The 21,373-nt window shown below is 39.6% G+C and overlaps 1 protein-coding gene across 2 annotated transcripts in view; it reads right to left on the bottom strand.

Annotated features, from left to right (window-relative positions):
- Positions 1–21,373, bottom strand: part of LOC136880879 (uncharacterized) — a gene marked incomplete in the record, with an annotated part of 321,955 nt that overhangs the window by 58,753 nt on the left and 241,829 nt on the right. For both annotated transcript variants that reach the window (XM_068229264.1, XM_068229265.1), the window contains 3 exon segments: positions 444–474; positions 14,075–14,096; positions 15,314–15,341. In XM_068229264.1, the coding sequence (XP_068085365.1) occupies positions 444–474; positions 14,075–14,096; positions 15,314–15,341 (81 nt within the window).

Below are 21,373 nucleotides of genomic sequence, written 5' to 3'. Positions count from 1 at the left end.
GTTAGGAGCGCACAGCTGTGAGCTTGCATCCGGGAGATAGTGGGTTCGAATCCCACTGTCGGCAGCCCTGAAGATGGTTTTCCATGTTTTCCCATTTTCACACCCGGCAAATGCTGGGGCTGTACCTTAATTAAGGCCACGGCTGCTTCCTTCCCATTCCTAGGCCTTTCCTATCCCATCGTCACCATAAAACCTATCTGTGTTGGTGTGATGTAAAGCAAAATAGCAAAAAAACCAGTAATCACCACTCTTATAAATATCCTGTGATAAGTGTTAATAAAGGATGGTTGTCCAGTTATACTTCCTCTTACAATAATAATCACCATCACCACTCTTATATTTAACATGTGATAAGTGTTAGCAGAGAATGGTTGTCCAGTCATACTTCCTGTTTAAACATTGTTCACCACTGCACTACATCGTTCTAAGTACTCTTTACTCACCTCAATTCTGTCCGAGGCTTTTCTTTTTCGCCTGAAAGAGAGAACAAGAGATCTGGATTAGTGTTGGCTGCTGAATGCATGATTCGAAGCAGTGTATCGATTCATTCAAGTGCCCGAGTGAATCGATTCACAGGAACGGCGAGCTCACGGCACACGATTCAGCTTACTCCCAGCGGAGAGTGCTGAGTGACGCACTCACTGGACGTTGACGTGGAGCTGAGCTTCCACTGCAGCGAGGCAGTAAATTATGGCACATCGAAAGAATCGTGAACGAGTGCGGCTCAGTGAGACACAAGATACACACGGCTCCTTATCGGCTTACTGGACACTGGCAGTGGCGGGGAGCCGAGCTTCCACTGCAGTGAGATATACAGTGAATCATGGTACATCGAAAGAATCGTGAACGAGCGTGGCTCAGTGAGATACAAGATACACACGGCTCCTTATCGGCTCACTGGACACTGGCGGGTGGCGGAGAGCCAAGCTTCCGCTGTAGCAAGACATACAGTGAGCCATGGTACAAGGAAAGAATTGTATGCTATAATGGACTCTCGAGCTCAGCTCATTTGAAAATAATACCCATTTGCATTCACTGTCCTCTTCTTCAGGGAGGTTTAAATAATAGATGGATTTATTTGCAGTGTTAAAAAGGTAGTCAAAACATAATACTGAAGTAGCTAGTAAGTAGGTAGGCTATTAGGTTATACTATTTATTAGTTTAATGAATCTTAGTATTATAACTTAGTTGACATTTGACAATTAAACTTGACTCTAGCCTGCCCTGTGACTATGAGTCATGCTCATGACCACTCAAAAGTACCTGTTTTATATTGGGAAGAACGGCTCAGTATTCTCTCAGTTCATATGTCATATCGTTGCACAAGACTTCAATCACATGTGGACAGACGCAATAGCTTAACCAACAGTATGTTGAATCAGAATACTAGCAGGCTACTGTATATCTCGGGTAGCCTATACAAAATATGACGATTCAAAAAAATCCTCAGCTGATAGAAAAATACATATTTTCAAAAATGACTGAGCGAGTTGTCGTGCGGTTAGTATCGCGAAGCTATGCGCTTGCATTCGGGGGATGGTGGGTTCAAAACCCACCGTCGGTAGCCGTTAAGATGGTTTTCCGTAGTTTCCCCATTTTCACACCAGGAAATGCTGGAACTGTACCTTAATTCAGGCCATGGCTGCTACCTTCCTAATCCTAACCTTTCCCACCCGGTGTCGCCGGAAACCTTTCATGTATTAGAGTAACTAGCATTTTTTTCTAAGAACGGAGTTCATAGTATGAAGACCAGATAGCAGCTGCGAGCACTGAATGCTGTTGCTGCTGTCTTACCAGCACATACTACACAGATGCAGTAGGAGCGGTGACTAATTTGCCGTGAATCGGATCACTGTATCGATTCAGTAAAATGAATCAAATGTCCCATCACTAATCTGGATTAGTAATAATAATTGTGTTTGGTGCAGCATCTGTAAGGCCGACCATCCAGAAAGGTTGAAGTGCATGTTATTGTGGTGAAGGACTGTGGTACGTATTGTTTGTAAGTTACAGGAAAGTCAGGGGCAGTAAAATAACCCAGTTCCCAACCCAACTCATTGACTTCGGGACGCCAATGCCCGAAGGCCAGGGCACTGACCTGTCAGCCACAGAGTCATACGACAGTTTGATTATCTGACACTGTGACAGCTGTAACTTGTTTTGGTTTCTCAGTGGCACTGGGAATGGCAGTAATCGCCACCTGTCCGAGTGACTAACTATCCAAACTGTGAGTGGCCGTATCAGTCCGTGGGTTCATCTCCTGTGTGTTATGAGCAGCATCTGTGGGAGAAACCTCAGGGCCCTTTGCTGAGTCCAACCTCCCTTGATCAACTCTTGTTCTCTTCTAATACAGATTTGAGTGTCACAAGGAAGATGTATATTTCCTTATCATGTCAGCATCGGAAAGATATTTCCTAAGCCGCAGTTTGAAAACCATAAATAAGCTACTGGGTGATGAATGTGAATATTACAGTGAACTTCTGGTAAGGGTGTAGAAGAGATGAAGTTGTTATGTCTTCTATGGCTCATTCCACGTTAAGAAAACAGTATTGCTCTTACAGGCCTACAATGAGTGAACATACCCCCCCTGAGACACCCATAATTCCTCATCATTAAGGGATATTATACTGTACTATGTAATGTATTACGAAAGATAGATAAACATGATGAGGCATTTTTGCCTGTCAGATATTAAAATAACTGTATAACATCTTATTTTTCATCAATACATTTGTAGGGAGAAAGTGCAATGGCGGGAACAGCCATCGCTTCGTTGCCTTGCCTCATTCGCCTTCTATGTCACTTTGGTGCAAGCATCTGTGAACCGCGGGCAGCTCATTTCTGTAGTGAAGTCACATACAATGTTTCTTTATTGCATGCGAGTTTTTAGGCTGTAAATCAGAGCGTACTTGTCTTGTATTGAGTGATAGTTATGGAATAAGCCTATGTGTGTGATTTCTTTCTCTAACATTAATACTGTGATCTTTTGTAGAGTCATCTACAGTATTCATTTGTTGCGTCTGTTTTCTGGCCTTTACATTAGTGCGAACTTGTCTTGTGGTGAGTGAGTGTTATGTGATTAATTAGCCTGCTTGTGTGATTTCTTTCTATCAACATTAATACCGTGATTTCTTTTGTAGAGATGTTGTTTATGGTATTTATTTGTTGTAATGCTAGTTGCTTTACGTCGCACTGACACAGATAGGTCTTATGGCGACGATGGGACAGGAAAGGGCTGGGAGTGGGAAGGAAGTGGCCATGACCTAAATTAAGGTACAGCCCCAGCATTTGCCTGGTGTGAAAATGGGAAACCATGGAAAACCATTTTCAGGGCTGCCGAAAGTGGGGTTCGAACCTACTATCTCCCGAATACTGGATACTGGCCGCACTTAAGTGACTGCAGCTATCAAGCTCGGTTTTATTTATTGTGTGTTTTTCAGCCTTTATATCAGTGTAGAGGCCTAATTGTATTCTGTTGAATGAGTGTTATACAATTAGCCTACGTGTGCGATTTCTTTCTTTTAACATTAATTGTGATCATTAATAGTGATTTATTTGCGTTATGGGTGAGAAAGTCCATAAAAATAAGCAGGGAGAGATACTTAGGAAGAAACAAAAGCAAACTGTGCTTAACGCACTTAATTACCTTTCTCGAAAAAATGAAGGTAAAATTCTCAGCTGGGTGGTTAAACAAACTGCTGAAGCAACAGGCATTTCTCAGAGGACTGTTTATAAAGTGCAATCAGCAGCCACTACAGGACCTTTGGCTTCTCCGAGTAAATCAAGAGAACGTAAAGCACCACGGAAAGACAGCAGGTCAGTCCAGTTCAATGATTTTGTTTGCAGTGGTGTAAGATGTAAGGTGCATGAGTTTTTCCTTAAAAACCAACCTCCAACCTTGCAGAAAGTCCTACAGTCTGTGAAGAATGATAAAGACCTTCCCGGGTTCAAAAGAACAACTTTGTATCATTTGTTGGGAGACATGGGTTTCCAGTACGAAAAGAAAGGGAATTCAGCTCGTTTGACAGAAAGAGAGGACATTACATCTTGGCGTCAAAAGTATCTGTCAACAGTTAAGAAATATCGAGACCAGAGAAGGAAAATCTTTTACACTGATGAGTCATGGGTTAACACAGGGCACACTGGTGGGAAGGAATGGAAAGATAAGACCATTTCAACTCCATGGGATGCTTTTCTGTTAAGACTCTCTTGCGGTCTTAAGTCACCTACAGGTCGTGGTCCACGGTTCGCTTTAGTTCATGTCGGTAACGAGAATGGGTTCGTGTCAGAGTCCAAGTATGTGTTTCAGTGCAAGAAGAATACCGCAGATGCTCATGACGAAATGGACGGTGATTGTTATGAGGAATATTTTAAAGAACGTCTACTACCGAACCTGCCACCAAACTCTGTCATTGTTCTTGACAATGCCTCCTATCTAAGCCGCAAGAAAGAAGCTCTCCCGACGAAGGCATGGAAAAAAGAGAACCTGCGGTCATGGTTTCGAGAACATGGTGTAGTGTATGATGAGAACATGCTGAAAACAGACTTGATGGCCCTCGTAAACAGTGTGCAATGGAAATACGATCGCCACAGAATCGATGAAATGGCAAGAGAAAGTGGTGTCACGGTTCTTCGCTTACCATCATACCATTGTGAGCTGAACCCTATTGAACTTGTTTGGGCGCAAGTGAAGCACTATGTTGCTATGAACAACACCATGTTCAAAACAAGGAAGATGGGAAGACTCATCGACGAAGGTTTCCCCACGGGTGTCTACTGAAAACTGGGCGAACTACGTAAAACACGTGAAAGAAATTGAAGTGGACATGTGGAAATCTGATTTGATCCAGGACGAAATGGAGCCTTTCATCATTGTTGTCGGCAGTGAATCTTTGTCCGATTCAGAATAGAGGACTTCAGCCTGCAGTGGCAAGGAAGTAACATTCGGCGAGTACCATAAAGTTGTTGTCTAATGGCGGACATTTTACTTTGGTTGTATATTGCATAGTATTTGTGTGTGTTCTATTATTTTCGTACTGTACAGAAGTTGTTACTGAAGATTTTAATGCTGTGGTGTGCAGCGATAAGTCATGGCATAACTTGTACTGATACACGTGTTTTGTTTGTGCTTGGTTTTGTTATTTACCTGTTCTTTCGTAAGCGCATTTTAATTACCGCTGTTCTCTGTAAGACCGCATTTAATTTTTACTATTGTCTTTTGTTAAGCGACACAACAGCACAGTAGTACCCCGCATTGCCTGGGAAAATTTAATAATATTAATAATAATAATAATAATAATAATAATAATAATAATAATAATAATAATAATAATAATAATAACAATAACAATAACAATTGCTTAACATCCCTTTAACTACTTTCACAGATTTTGGAGACGCCGAGGTGCCGGAATTTAATCCCACAGGAGTTCTTTTACGTGCCAGTAAATCTACCAACACGAAGCTGAAGTATTTGAGCACCTTCACGTACCACCGGACTGAGGCAGGATCGAACCTGACAAGTTCGGGTCAGAAGGCCAGCGCCTCAACAGTCTGAGCCACTCAGCCCATCTGGGGAAATTTATTAAATGCAATTAAATGCATTCTTCACCCTTAGAGCCCATAAAAGATATTATTTGTCTATTTTCTCCGCCGATTTACCTTACGCTTCAATGCTGAGGTATTTTATGTGCCGTAGTTTACCTCTGATTCTGTACAAACCAAAAATAGCCCCTGTAAACTGCCCGTCCCCTTTAGTTCACACGAATAATTTGCAGATTAGTTTATTCCACTTGTTATCTTGAAGTTAAATATTGAATTTCACAGATTTATGCGCTGCCGTTTCTCCGTGATTGTGTTGCGCAGAGCCGTTCGATATGGCAACCCTGTTGTCATAAGAGCAATACTGTTTTCTTAACGTGGAATGAACCATAGTTTCATTGTAGTTCAAGGATCAAAGACTATTTACAGCGAGGTACTTCATGGCTTCATAGAATACCATATGAAATTTAGGGACGAAATGCCCAAATGTGAAGTGGGAACAGCTGAAGAAGAATGGCTTGGATTTAAGAAAACCCTGGTCGACACTGCAATCCATATTGTTGGCAAAACAAATAGGAGAGTAAGAGAGAAAGAAACCCCTTGGTGGAATGAAACTGTCCAAACAGCTATAAGGGAGGGACATGAAAGGAGGAGACTAAGAGACAGAGAATGACAGAAAGGTGTGGCAAAGAATGAAGAGAAATTAGAAGAACTCCGTCAACTATACCGAGACATGAAGCTTAAAGTGGAAAGAATAATTTCTAATGAGAAAGAGAAAACCTGGACCGAATTTGCACAGAAACTAGAAGAGGGCAGCAGAAACTACAAGAAACTATTATATCAAGTAGTGAGAAGCAAGAAAAGCAACTGTCAAGGAATAAAGGCTCTGGAGAAAGAAGGTGGAAACATCACTTGGAATGACAGAGGAGACAATAGATGAGATGGGACAGTATTTTGAAAAATAATATAATGGTGAATATTTAAATATCAAACAGCAGGAAACCATGGTGAAAGAAAATATTCAAAATGTGGAGTCTCCTAAAACATGGATAGAAGTGGAAAATGGCCAAATGAACATGAGTAAACCAAAGGCAACTGGCATAGATAAGGTAGACATTGACGTGATCAAGGCTGCTGGAGTGCAAGGATTGCAACTGTTATTTAGAGTCCTAAACACTATTTGGAAAGGAGAAAAACTACTGGACTAAACGTGACGTCGTCCCTCTATTTAAGAAAGCAGACAGGTGGAAACCCGGCAACTACAGGGGCATCACTCTTCAATCTCACGGACTCAAAATAATGGAACGAATCATAGAACAGAGATTAACCCTTAGCAGATGAATTTTTTCCTTGTGTAGTCCTGTGCTAGTTGTATTTTTTCTTCAAAAAATCTGTCTGTTTACAATGAAGGTATTATGAAGATACAAAGTCTGACTCACAGCATCATCAATTAATTTATAAATCTAGATACACACTATAAGCAATAAACATGTAGTTAAACAGACAGTTTGCCCCTTTCCTGCTTACATTTCTTCTCTGTGTGGTAATTCTCGAAGCAAATTCACGGCTGAAGTCTAGGTTTCTTGGTGAAATTGTTGCAAAAAATACACTGTTTCTCTTTTTTCTGCCCTTATTCTGCCTGTTGCTGCACACTGCACAATCTTTGGAATTTCCCTTGGTGTTTGAATAAATGAAGAGAGGCTTCCCATTCAGCCGTTTTTCTTCATTACTGGTTGATGGTCGTCCAACTCTTGTACCAGTTCTTTCCTGTATTGCCTTTGCCTCAGTGGCTTCTGCTGCTGCTGCAATTTCCTCTCCATGTTGTATAATAAGAAGCTCTTCACTACACAGACATCCAGCAACCAGAAGTAAAGTTTACGCCACCATTTGTAAGATTTCCTTCCAAACTTTTATGTGCATGTATAGTGGATGGATATGTCCATGCCTCCCTTATGGTCATTGTAATCACAAATCATTACAGGCTCAGAATAAGATCAACAACCTTCCTACTTTTAGGTGTGTATTGCTGCATGCTGATGTTGTGCCACGTACTCAACATCGACACAATCCTTTTGTCCTTTAGCAAAAGAGGAACCATTTTATCCTCCTTCCTAAATGCCACAGCATCATGCTTCTTCATCTTCTTCAAAGCCATTGATTTCATTTGAGTTGGCAATCCTTTCCTGTTTGTATTCACTGTTCCCGTTATGTGAAACCCCAGTTTCAGCAGTTCCTCTGCCAGATCACAACTGGTATAGAATATATCGGTATGGATGTGGAAGCCATCATTACCATTGATATTCTGAAGCATCTGTTGGCATAACTGAAGAACAATTCTTGTTGTAAATGGATGATTTGGATGTGTTAGTGCATTTTTTGTGGGAGCACCATAATATGAAATGAATGAATGAGCATACAAATGCTGTCTTTGAATCTGCTGCTACAAATATGCACAGTCCCCACTTAGTCGGTTGCTGGGGATTGTAACACTTGAAAAAGATGCGTCCTTTGAAGCCCACTGTACTTTCATCTACAGAAATATTATGCCCTGGAACATAATACTCTCTAAATTTCCCTTCCAAATAGTCCACTACATTACGTATTTTGTCGCCCCTGGTTCTAGTAGCAGCGGGTATATCCTGATATATGTCCAGAACAGGAAACTAGGATGTTGGGAAATGCTCTACAGTTGTCCACTGAGGGTTGAGAACCATCCAGTATGGTCTTAGAAGGAACAGGGCAACAATAGATCTAATATTTTCTGTAAGGACGAACATGGAGAAACACTGGGAAAAAGGAAAAGATGCCCTCTTTATTTTCCTAGATATTGAGAAGGCCTACGACAGTGTTCAGAGAAAAAAAATATCTGGGAATGCCATCAGAATAGATCAATACCATTTACTTTAATTAATAAAGTCAAAATGCTGTATGAACATTGCCAGAGTCATAGCCAAATAGGGGATGGATATTCGGAATGGTTTGAGACTAGGCAGGGTGTACAACAAGGCAGCACACTATCGCCACTTTTATTCATCACTGTACTACTGTGTTGTCTCAAAAGAATGGACCTACAATGAACAGCTAGAGTGTGGTTTGAGAAGGAACTCGAAGACAAAAGAGGTCAGCCAAGGAAGAGATGGATCAATAAGATTAGAAATGATCTAACTGGACAAGGTCTGGTTTTGCAGCAGGTGGCCATTCTTTACAATAGATACAAAATGGCTAGAATGTCGGTGAAATGTGTTTGAATTCTCCCGGTTGGCAGTTGCATTGACTTCTTCATGTGCCCCACCAACAGAATTGTACATATAGTGTAAGTCTAAGTTGAGTTTAGAGTAAGACTCTATAGCTCTTTTTTACGGAAGTAGTAAATAACGTGTGCCAGCATTGACAGAAGTAAATGGAGAGCGCACATTCACTGCACCCAGCAAACTGGAGCTGGTTTAAGATGATGATGATGATGATGAGCACCTTAATTTATGGACAAGCAGACAGACTCATTTAAATTAATTTTCAATAAAATCTCTTCAAACATCAAAATAGCTTTGTCTGTGAGTTTCTCTGTGGAATCTACATTCTTACCTACAATTACAGTGTCATCTGTGAAATGGGGAGACGTTCCACTGCAGAGTAGACAAAATTTTCTAAGCTTCAATAAGATGATAATTCTCTCAAAATATAGTCTGTAAAACATCCCTCTGGACAATGTGGGTTTTGTCTTCTGCTGGTTAGTTTCATGGGTTAAATTTTCCTTCTACAATTTGGGAGGTATGTTTAAGGAAGGCAATATGTTTCTAAATGACTGTGGCCAACACCATCAAATGCCTTACTGGTTTCTAGAACAACTTACACAAGGCAGTTCTTCTAGTGTTTGGCTGAAGAAAGGAAAGTTGCCAGCATAGAGGTGTTAACGAGACAACCTGGTGATGTGGTGAAGCCACCGTGTTCTGAACTCAGCCATCTATTCTGTATTGCAAGTAATCAGCTTCATTTTCCGTATCAAAATATAATCACTAAGTTTTACAATATTAAAATTCTTCCACCGTTTTGGTACTTTTTTATTTGCCTTTGGTAAATTTTTATTTGTCAACAGTACATGTTTCGTTCCTATTTAGGAACATCCTCAGCTGTTATTAGAGCTTAGGTGAATTGCTAAGATTTTTAAACACATTAATTTGCAGGTACATTGAATCACTTAAAAACTACTGAAATATCAATTAAATTAAATGCTATTAAAATAATGTAGGGGTTAGTGTGTTAATGATATGAGAACGGATGATTACATAATAGGTCAGCTTAAAAACTATTACTAGACGTAAAGCAACATCAACAAACGTCCCTCCAGGGTCACAGTAGAATTGGAGTCTAACAATAGCAAGAAATTGAGACGAAGCTCCCTTTCCAAATATTGATCAGCAATCAGCTTCAAAGTTCCACATTAGACTCAATCAAAAGCACTTCAAAGAAACTTATAACAATTTGCCTGGAAGGAGCGGGGGGAAAAACATTCAATAATTTGAACAGTGTTATGAAGTCAAAATTTTTTTGAAACTTTTTAACCGCAAACAAACAGACATTTTAATGTAACAAAAATGAAAATGTTTTAACAACTATTCAAATTAATGTGTTTAAAAATCTTAGCAATTCACCTAAGCTCTAATAACAGCTGAGGATGTTCCTAAATAGGAACGAAACATGTACTGTTGACAAATAAAAATTTGCCAAAGGCAAATAAAAAAGTATCAAAACGGTGGAAGAATTTTAATATTGTAAAACTTAGCGATCTATTCTGTATCCATTCCAGAATTCTTCTCACTAATGAATAGTTATTCACAATCTTGAAATACCAAAACTGTTCTGGCATGTCTAAGGACAATCAGAAACAACTGGATAGCTGGATAACCACACGGTCAGGACCAGGGGCTGTTTGGTTACTTGATGTATCCTCAGATTCTTCTGACAGGTACTCAAAAACAGAGGGAATCACAAATCACATGATTATTAGATGTAGACAGCAAGGAAATTTTTGTATTTTTGTATTTTATTGATATCAATGTTTTCAATGAACACATTTCTTACAGCTTTGCTCCTTTGATTAAAATGTAAGAACCGAGTCTCTTGGTATTCATACCTCATGATCATGTTTCGATGGTCCCTCATGATTGCTGGACATCCTATGACCTTTCTGACTAGACACTACATTCCTCCATGACTGCAGGGTGCTTCAGACCGGGAAGCATGTGTACACCTTTAGCCAGGCAGGATGTAAATTCTTTAATTTTCCTACAAAATACATTACAATCAGTAAGAGAACTCAATTTGCATTTTTTTCTGGATATAAAGTCGAGTCTTCCTTCTCAGAGGGACTGTCATCTTCAGTGGAGAGAATGGCCTGTCCTCCTCTACGCTCAACTAACTCATCTCCACAATGCAGGCATTTGCGCTGCTCTGATTAGGTATGTTTTCAATAAGACTGGCGTTGATTGTATTAGTGGTCATATCGCTTAGTTCTGTAGAGCTTACACCATCCATTAGTGGCGTGATGGTCATCCTAAAGGAGACTTCAAATTAAAGGATGACTTTGTTTGAAACAGAACAAAATCAACACGAAGTAATATAAAGGGTGATATGAACAAATGTCCATGCAGCACGAAATAACAAAGATCTTTCCACACTTCTAGTAAATCACAGAAGAAAATATTTACACTATTAGAGCACTTAAAATAGAGAGTATTAACTAGGTATGTTGGATGATATCACTCTCAATAAACAAAAAATAATAAAAGTATATAAAGTATAAACATGTGATGGGACATAACGTCCAGTTGCAAAGAAAATATCAACAAATATCGAAGCTCTACTAGTACATCATGTATTATCACTCAGAAATCTCCACAAACAATATGTACACGGCAAAGTCATAAAAAGCCAATCAAAACAACTATCGGGAATCACTCTAACGTGCAACAATATTAAACTCACCAATATATTAGTTCCAAAATATCAGTACCACACTACGAAGAAGCTATCCAATGAATCACAGGTCAGAATACAGGATATTCTAATGCTTATAAAACCGCACAAACAATAGAAAAATGGGGAGTTGTCAATCTCCAATCTACCGACAGAATTGGCCGTTCCACATGGGCCGCGTACGTATGAACTTGCATTCGGGAGATGATGGGTTCGAATCCCACCGTTGGCATCTCTGAAGATGATTTTACATGGTTTCCCCATTTTCACACCAGGCAAATGCTGGGACTGTACCTCAGTTAAGACCACAGCTAGCACAGAAGTACACAATCCCATCACTTTCCCATTCTTTCTTCGCCAGGAACATCTGATGTATTAATGCAACGTAAAACCACTAGAAAAAAATCTTAAATGGGCCAACTCGTTCAAAAAACAGATAACAATTTTAAAAAGTGATGACAATTAAATAACAATAAAAGCTAACAATAATACAGGAGAAAATTTGGGGAAATCTGCCTGGAAGGAAATAGGGAACTAAGCTAATAACAACAGTGCATAAAGAACATGAAGTAAATGAGAGTGCATATGGAGTCAATTTGGAACCTCACTTTTCTCTGTAGATTTACAAGTCTGGTACATTCACATGCTGGTAAGGAAATTCAAGGGTTAAAGACACAGTAACTCCCAACAGTGAACTGCGAACAAGTTCCAGTAAATGTAAACCAAACCAGATCCAACCAAACTCCATGGTGCAACACCCCTGAAGGGCCATGGCCTATCAAGTGACCACCGCACAGCCCAAAGGCCTGCAGATGAGGTGGTGTGTGGTCAGAACAACGAATCCTAGGGCACAGATGACCAATTCAAACAGGGTTTAAACCCAAACTAAGCTGCAACTCAGAGAGAAAATGCCAGAAATATGAAAACATAAAAACTGAGCCGCAGTAAAAGAGAGGTGAGGAGGATACCAAGAGTAAATGCTGGAATTTCCTTATGACATTTACAAAATAAAATAGATTAGTGCGGCACACAGTAAGTGCTTGGATATACCAATGCCTGGCCAATCACAAGCTTGAGAATTATCACTAGGATCACCTTCACAATTTAAAAACCGAAAGTGAAGACCCAGATAATAAGTATTCGCTTCGTCAACTAAAAAATCTCCCTTAACCAGGAGAAGAGTTCACGAGAATCTACATTTCAGAGGTGCCGTACCTTAATTTGCCAAATCGAAGGGACCAAGTCAGAGTTCTGACGGAGCAGATATGCATGGTCACTTACTCAGCAAAATGACATTTCTTTTATAACCATGCGGCTGGGTGCTCACTGGACACTGTTAGTGCCACCTTGAGAATCCAGGAAGTGATATCACTCCAAAGACAAAATCTATCGTGACTACAAGAAGTTCTGAGAGGTAGGGCACAATTGTGTGCAGTATGGGTGCAAGAGGGTAGACTAATTACAGGGAAGGCCGCAGTACATGTAACAGTAATGATCCTCTTCTTGTTTTCCACTATTCCTAGACTTCTTCATGGTCTTTTCTCCAGTTTCTGGAGCAGGCAGTGCATGTGTATGTGAGAGAGAGATATGAGGAGAGAAATGTATTCAGTGCTGCTTCCTTTTGTGCAGAATGGTAGTATGCTGTGTTGTATTACAAACATTGATGCAAGTGAAATGGACTAGTATAACGTGGAAATAATTCTCTAACCCATCGGTAAATAATGAAAATTTTGAGCTTGGTTACTATTATTACTTTTATTGTTATTATTTCCATAGTTATTTATGGACTTTATTTGGTTTAAATCATCGTCGTATTATTGGTAATAAAACGCGAGGTTATGTTACAAAACGTCTGCTGTATGTAGCCTATATTATAAGAGTTTAGTAAGAACACATAATTAATAGTAAATAATTTATTTATTATTAACTGTATATATGATGTATAAATCCAGTGTAATGTTGTGCAACACACGGTAATAGTTCAGTACAATACGTCTTGTCACTAGATTTGTACTAGTACAGGAAATTCCAATCATTGTAAATAGGTTATTGGAGAGACTAGAAATTACAAGGAAACATGTTGTGTCATACTTTTCTAGAAGCTTGACCAGGCAATGTATATAAAGAGGCAGCCTTGAGTTGAGTTGTTAGCAAGAGTTGCTAGGGAAAGTCGTGAACTTAAGTTGTAAATTTGTTGAGTTGGTAATCGGTCGACATGCTAATGGAGCAGTCTTCTTCTTCTTCTTCTTCTTCTTCGTAGCAGTGTGTTGCTCCAGACGGCAGTTTATTAGTGTGTGTGTGTGTGTGTGTGTGTGTAATGTGTATGTAAATTGTAAATAAAACAGTGTACACACTGATGGCATCTCATGTGTGCGCCTTTGTGGTTACAACAACATCCAGCCCCGAGATAGCGGATAAAATCATTGAGGCAGTCGTTGATCAATCCTACTGTCCATTGGTCCAAGGAGCTGGACATGTTGCAAAATTGCAACCTAGATATCTCCATTTCTTTAAAACAAGCTTATCTATGTTTGTAGTCAGACCAGATAATGGTACTTACAAATTTCGGGTTGGTGGGATTTCTGTGAACAAAAGAACAAAAGTAGGAATGTCAAAACCACAAGCTTTCATTTCCAAGTACTATATAACTAACCTGTCTTAAATATAACCAGAACCATGCCCTCTGTGGCAGTTAATGCAAGAACACTGGTAGAAATAATAACAAACCTCGTTGGGAGAAAGATAGGATTTCTCTTGTATTTGCCATTAAAATAACTGTTACCGTGATGACTCCTTAACCTATTCCTGTGTCTAGAATGATCTTAACCTGACACCGAGCGAGTTAGCTAAGTGGTAAGGGTCGCTCAGCTGTGAGGTTGTTTTTGGGAGATAGTGGGTTTGCACCCCACTGTCGGCAGCCCTGAAGATGGTTTTTCGTGGTTTCCCATTTCCACACCAAGCAAATGTTGGAGCTGGCTCTTCCTTTCCATTACTAGCCCTTCCCTCTCCCATTATTGCCATAAGACCTATCTGGGTTGGTGCAACATAAAGCAATAAATATCAAACAAGGAGCTGAATAGGTAGTCATTAGCTGCAATTTATGTGATAAGAATTTGACATCATTTTACAAGTCAAACATTGTGGCTTCTCAGGTTACTCATTAGACCTGGTCTCTTGAGATATGTAAAATGCCTGCCTTTATAATATAACAGTCGGTCAGTACTATTAAATGCCATCTTCCATTCCTGTACCGGGATTTTAAGAATAACAGAAGGCTGGTATGTGGTCAAAATGGTACATGCTGCTCACCTCCATTGTGCAGCACCACTTCACGAGTTCACTTTATTGTAATAACTGAACAAGTTCCTTTGGCTAATCCATGTAACATTCCTCTCATTTCTCAAGTAGCAGAAAAATTACATTATTCCAATATTTACACTTATTACCATGATTTTATTAATGAAATATATGTTATACAGACCAGCCCATTATTCAGAGTTACCTAAATCTAGAACTGGACAAATTCAATAAACTATGAGTACCTTGGACAATGCCATCTGTGTTCATGGAAGTTTATCGAGAAATTAAACTTTACTATTAAAATATAATGATTGTAACAAATGTTAATAAGTAGTCATTTCTGTGTGTCATGGACTGGTAGCCTACAATGAGTTTGAAAGGAAAATAAATGACAAGTCTATCCAATTCTTATTAATCATCTCATTTATAGCCTAATGACTGACCTACATCCCTTACAGTATTCTTTGTACACGAGTAAGTTGTAAGGTTACATACATACCTGGCATTTTCTCTGGAGCAGTATTATCCTGAAAAGAGATGAAAGATGATCATTAAATAATTAACTAATTAGTGAAAACCTCAAACATCCAAATTATATTATGTCACAAACAGAACTATAGCACTTGGAGATAAATAACTAATAATCATCTAGTATAGAAATAGAAATGAAAGCGCACACTTTTTCTGCTAAACGGAATAGCATAGAATCCTGGATATGTTTTTGGACTTAAAAAACAAAAGAGCAAGTATTATTCTTTTGATTGTTGCCCTCTTATTAGCCTGTAATGACATACGGGGATACAGATAACACATTCTTTGACTCCACCCACAGGGAAGATAAAGTGTTCTGACAAAACATAAGAAAAATGAGTGTATCCACAATGGAGTGGCTACGCTCATGAATTGTGAGAAAATGAAAGATGCCTCTGTGAATTTACTAAACGTCACCACAATCCTCTATTTGCAACTAATGCTGTGGCTTCATTTAGTTCTATACCTTGTCTAATTATTATTAGCCAGCCCTGTGGTGTACAGTTAGTGTGCCTGTCTCTTATTCCAAGACCCTTTATTCGTTTCTGGCCAGTACAAGGATTATAATTATGGAGTGAGGATTAGAACAGGGTTCACTTGATACAAGATTTTCTCAGGCCTTTATTCTCAGAAGAAAATGCACAGCGAGGCAATGCTACTGACCTAGTGTACACTGATGAAAACTAGTTGCAATGATGTCAGGAATTTGATGACACTAATACCAGAGAAGCCCCCAGCATGAAAACAATTCCATGTTAAAAAGAGTGCCCTGATGTACTGTACACAGAATATGGGACACTGCAATTAGCAATGAATGACATAATGTACATTTCAGCCGCTCAGACAGCTTGTATGCAGCCACTACATCGTATTTCATATGTGCTTTTGTAGGTTTTGCAGAGCGTCAAGGGCTCCAGCTGAATCAGTTTTCCTTGGAATTAGAAGCAATCTTCTGTGCCGTGTAAACGTGATCATACTGAAATGTGTCAGTTACATTGTCCAAAATTTATTGCCATCCATCACAGTATCATTAAGAAAACATTCAAAGGCAAATAACTGTGTGAGAATTTTTGCTCTGTCATAAGTTTATCATGCAAGATACATACATGTTGACACAATGAGCACGATATCATGTGCAGTACCAGACAATGAAATGCTGAATATTTGTATTCCATTACTTGTGATGTAATGCTTCAAAACTGTTTGTTGGGAAAGGAGAAATGTCAAGTTGCTGTACCTTAAAATCTTTAAAAGAGGTTTGTTAGGAATGTAGAAATGTTGGAGTAGTTGTAACCACTAAAAATCCAATAAAAGACTAACTGTTAGGCCATTTATCAGTACATATAACAAACTGTGAAACCTTATACTGCAAAGGTAATAGCATAAGAGAAGAGAACAATTGCATGGAATGTGACATAGAGCCTGCTATCCTATTTAGTGAAATTGAGAACTCCATCAAACATTTGAAAAACAACAAAGCCACAGGCATAGATGGTATTACTGGAGAAATACTGAAAGTAATGGGATAAGAAGGCCTCCATGCTTTACATTCAATATGTAATAAAGTGTGGAAAACTGGAGAATGGCCTAAAGACTGAACTACATCTATTCTCCTCCCCCTTCACAAAAGAGGGTCAGTCAGGGACTGTTCTAATTACTGCACCATAGCAATAATATCACACATGCTAGCAAAGTCCTGCTGTACATAATGAATCTCAGATTTCTGCTGAACAAGTTGGTTTTATGGCACTTGAAGGTACACGAGGGTCAATAACAAACCTGAGGCAGATGACTGAAAAATGCCGCGAGTTCTGTGTCCCTGCCTACATTTCTTTTCTTGATTATAAAAAGGCCTTCGATTGTGTCAAGTGGGACAAGCTGTAGGAACTGCTCAATGAATGTGGAGTCCCAAAACACTTAACGTCATTATTGAAAGGTCTTTCTTCTTCTTGCTTCCGAATTAGGCCAACTGTGGACCGCGTAAAACTTAATGCTTTCTGGCCAGTCTTCTTCTTTTCTCTTCCCAGAACTTCTTCATTCATTCACTCCTTATTTTTCTCTGCTCCTCAGATATTACAAATTTGGGCCTGTTCTTCAGCTGCTCTTCATGGAATTTGTGGTCATCTACTCGAGTTCTGAACTTCTTTCTGTCGAGGATCAATTCTGGTGTTATTTTAATGCAACTGTAAGCGTGGATGATGAATGCTCAGAATTTTTCAATGTGACAAATGGAGTCAGGCAAGGTTGCATATTGTCACCCCAACACTACAACATCTACACAAAGAATGTAATGAGAAGAGCACTGGATGGCTGGGATAGTGAAATTTCAATCGGTGGTAGGAAAATCAACAGTTTATGCTTCGCTGATGATATTACACTCATTGCAGGAAGTGGACAAGAACTTGAGGAATTGCTCTCTAGAGTGAAAATCATTAGTTCGGATTTTGGTCTAGAAATTAACATGAAAAAGACTAAACTAATGGTTATCAACCGACAAATTCAAATCCCAATCCAAATGACAGAATGGTGAATGATTGTATATATCTGGGCTCCATAATCAGTAACACGGGAAATTTTGATAAAGAAAAAAAACGACGGATTGTCCTTGGTCGTGCCACAATGGTTTAACTCACAAAGATCTGGCAGAATCGGGCATTATTCAAAAGAGTGAAAATACAATTGGTGGAATCACTGGTGGTTTCTGTTTTACTGTACAGTTGTGAGGCCTGGACTGTGAAGGCTAGTGACAAGAACTGAATAGATGCCTTTGAGATATGGTGTTGGTGGAGAATGCTCCGTATACCATGGACTGAAAGAACAACATACAGTATGCCTCCTTATAGAAGAGCTGAGCATCACATAAAGTTTATCTTCTCGTGTTAGTGAAAGTTACCTCCAGTTCTTGGGACACATTTTGAGGAGAGAAAGAGACAATCTAGAAAAGACCATTCTGCAAGGCAAAATTGAAGACACCAGACCAAGAAGCAGAACAAGTAGATGGTTAGACCAACACCACCCGGATATATCTAGGTGGTGTTGGTTAGACCAAGCAAAAAAGATCACGGTCTACCTCTTCACAATATCTTACGAAGAGCTGAAGACTGCTGAGGATGGAAAAATCTTGTTAAGAAAGCAGTTACTACTGAAGTGAAGAAATGAGGTCACAACGCTCATTAATAAGTAAACCGACTGACGATAACAAACTTTGCGCTTTGGTTGGATCGGTACTATTGAGCAGCACAGCCTTAGGGCCTGAAATCTTACACGTTATAAATGCTAATTACATACAACCTTCTCAATACACAGCCAGCGAGAGAGAGAACATTGTCAAATCTATTACAGAGTCAAAGAGAAAACACAACTTCGGTAAGATCCGGATTTCAAGTTCATTAGTATTTAGACAGAAATAGATATAAATGTTTATATCTTTCTAAATATTTGAAAGTGATTTGATAGAATCTGATGATATTCTTTTACGAATGAAACATATCATTTTATTTTAATTATAAGAACATTGAAACAAATAGAAAGATTTATTGAAACACATACTAAAAACAAAGAGGAATATATGCCATTACATACCATAATACCATTTACTAGGTTTTCAATATAAGACCTGACAGATAGTTGCCGCCACATTCAGCGCATCCCTCCACGCGGCAAACTAAAGCTTACATCACCTGCTCCAGTATGTCCCATGGGATCTCCTCCATAGTTGTACGTATCCTTTCTTTCAGTTCAGCTATGGTATGTGGACATGTAGCATATACTTGAGTCCTCAATTATCCCCCACAAGAAGAAGGCAGGGGCAGTCAAACTGGGTGATCGTGCTGGGCAATTAAAGTAGCCAAATTGAGAAACCAATTGATCAGGAATATGCCGCCGCAAGACATTTTGGAAACATATGTCATTGTTCACCGTTGGAAGGAGGAAGTCATTTCACATTTGGAGGTAGCAGTCGCTATTAACCGTTACTGCATAGCTATGAAGATCCTAAAAAAAAATATGTACTGATAATGCCAAATGAAGCCACGCTGCACCACATTGTCACACATTCAGAGTGCATGAGTTGCTCATGCAGCTAACAGAGGATTAAATAGCGCCCAGTATCTGTGATTCTTTTTATTGACACCACTGTCTAGGTGAAAATGAACCTCATTCGACATCAGCATGTTGTTTTGCATCTGTGGCTAAGCTGCTAAAAGTTCCAGGAAACATCATACAACCTAAAACTTTTCAAGTATTGTAAAGGAGGAGTTTACTCAAACACTCCTAAAACTTGCTCAAGGTTGACAATATGGATTAGTTATGAAGTTCATTTCTTGTGGTGACACAAAGGTTCGTTGGGCATCTTTATCTTGTTCGTTTAGTTTCTGTGCAACCTGTAATTTATAAAGGTATTTTATATATGATAATCCAGTTCGATCTTTGTATGCTTAACACAGGGAGGAACCAACACATTTATGCAGCACACATGGCACATTCTAAAACCTGGATGTCACCTTGTGCAGCCGTGCGCTAGTTCCCCTGTTACTGTGGCAAGTACACAATGAACTCTGTGATAGCGACCATTTCCTGATACTTTTCATACTCTTGAGTCAAAGAGAGTTCAAATTACTCACGCAAAGGTTACTTCAGAGGACAAATTGGTGAGAATTTTCAAAATGCGCAGTGATGATCAATGATATGCTGGATCCCCCTGTGGGTGGGGGCGGTAGAATAACACCCACGGTATCTTCTGCCTATTGTAAGAGGTGACTAAAAGAGGCCCCAGGGGCTCTGATCTTTGGAGCGTGGGTTGGCGACCACGGGGATCTTAGCTGAGTCCTGGCATTGCTTCGACTTACTTGTGCCAGGCTCCTCACTTTCATCTATCCTATCCGACCTCTCTTGGTCAACTCTTGTCATTTTCTGACCCCGACGGTATTACGTATGGAGGCCTAGGGAGTCTTTCATTTTCATGCCCTTCGTGGCCCTCGTCTTACTTTGGCCGATACCTTCATTTTTTGAAGTGTCGGACCCCTTCCATTTTTTTCTCCCTGATTAGTGTTATATAGAGGATGGTTGCCCAGTTGTACTTCCTCTTAAAACAATAATCACCACCACCACCTCCTGATATGCTGGAGTTATTTGACGACCATGTTTCTACCATCACAACTAGAATTCTGCCTGCTCCAGAGCAAACAATTCCTTCCTCATCCGCTACCCCTTACAGGAAACAGGTCCTATGGTGGATGGACGAAATTGAAGCAGCCATATGTGATTGCCAATGGGCTTTTAATCATTATCGTCGACATCCTATGATGGTCAATCGCATCACCATCATAAGTCTGCGATCTAAGGCCCATTTTTTTATTTCAGAAAGTAAGAATTCTAGGTGGGAAAGGTACGTGACTTCCATGATGGCACATACTTGGTCATCACAAATGTGGACAAAACTGCACCATATTGTCGGAGTACAGAACTTATGCTCAGTATCAGAAATCTCCATTAATGGAGATATTGTTACAATTTCTTCAGTTATTGCAAACCACATCGCATCACATTTCTCAGATACGTCCAGCTTTGGGGGATACGACCATGCATTTCTGTTAACTAAGTGCAAAACAGAGGCACACAATCTCTCACCTTTAGTGCTTCACATCCCTATAACATGCCTATCACGGAGTGGGAGTTGCGGTTTGCACTTGCTCTATGCAGGGACATGGCTCTTGGACCATACAAAATCCACAATCAAATGCTTGAATATTTGAGTGACTGATGTCTCAATGATATCCTCACCGTGTTCAACAGAATATGGGTGAGGGCGTGTTTCCATCTCAGAGGCATGAGGGAATTGTGATAATTCCCAAGCCAGGTAAAGAATCAAAATGTCTGAATAGTTATAGGACAAAATGTTTTACAAATTGCCTTTGCAGCCTATTTGAAAGGATGGTTAGCTGGTGTCTTGTGTGGGTGAGGGGAAAAGGAAGGTCTCTTGTGGTATTCGCTCACATCAGTCTGCCGCCAATCATCAAGCCAGACTGGA

The sequence above is a fragment of the Anabrus simplex genome, chromosome 9 (assembly GCF_040414725.1).
Source record: "Anabrus simplex isolate iqAnaSimp1 chromosome 9, ASM4041472v1, whole genome shotgun sequence".
Classification (NCBI taxonomy): Eukaryota; Metazoa; Arthropoda; class Insecta; order Orthoptera; family Tettigoniidae; genus Anabrus; species Anabrus simplex.
This window is presented reverse-complemented; position numbering and strand designations above follow the sequence as displayed.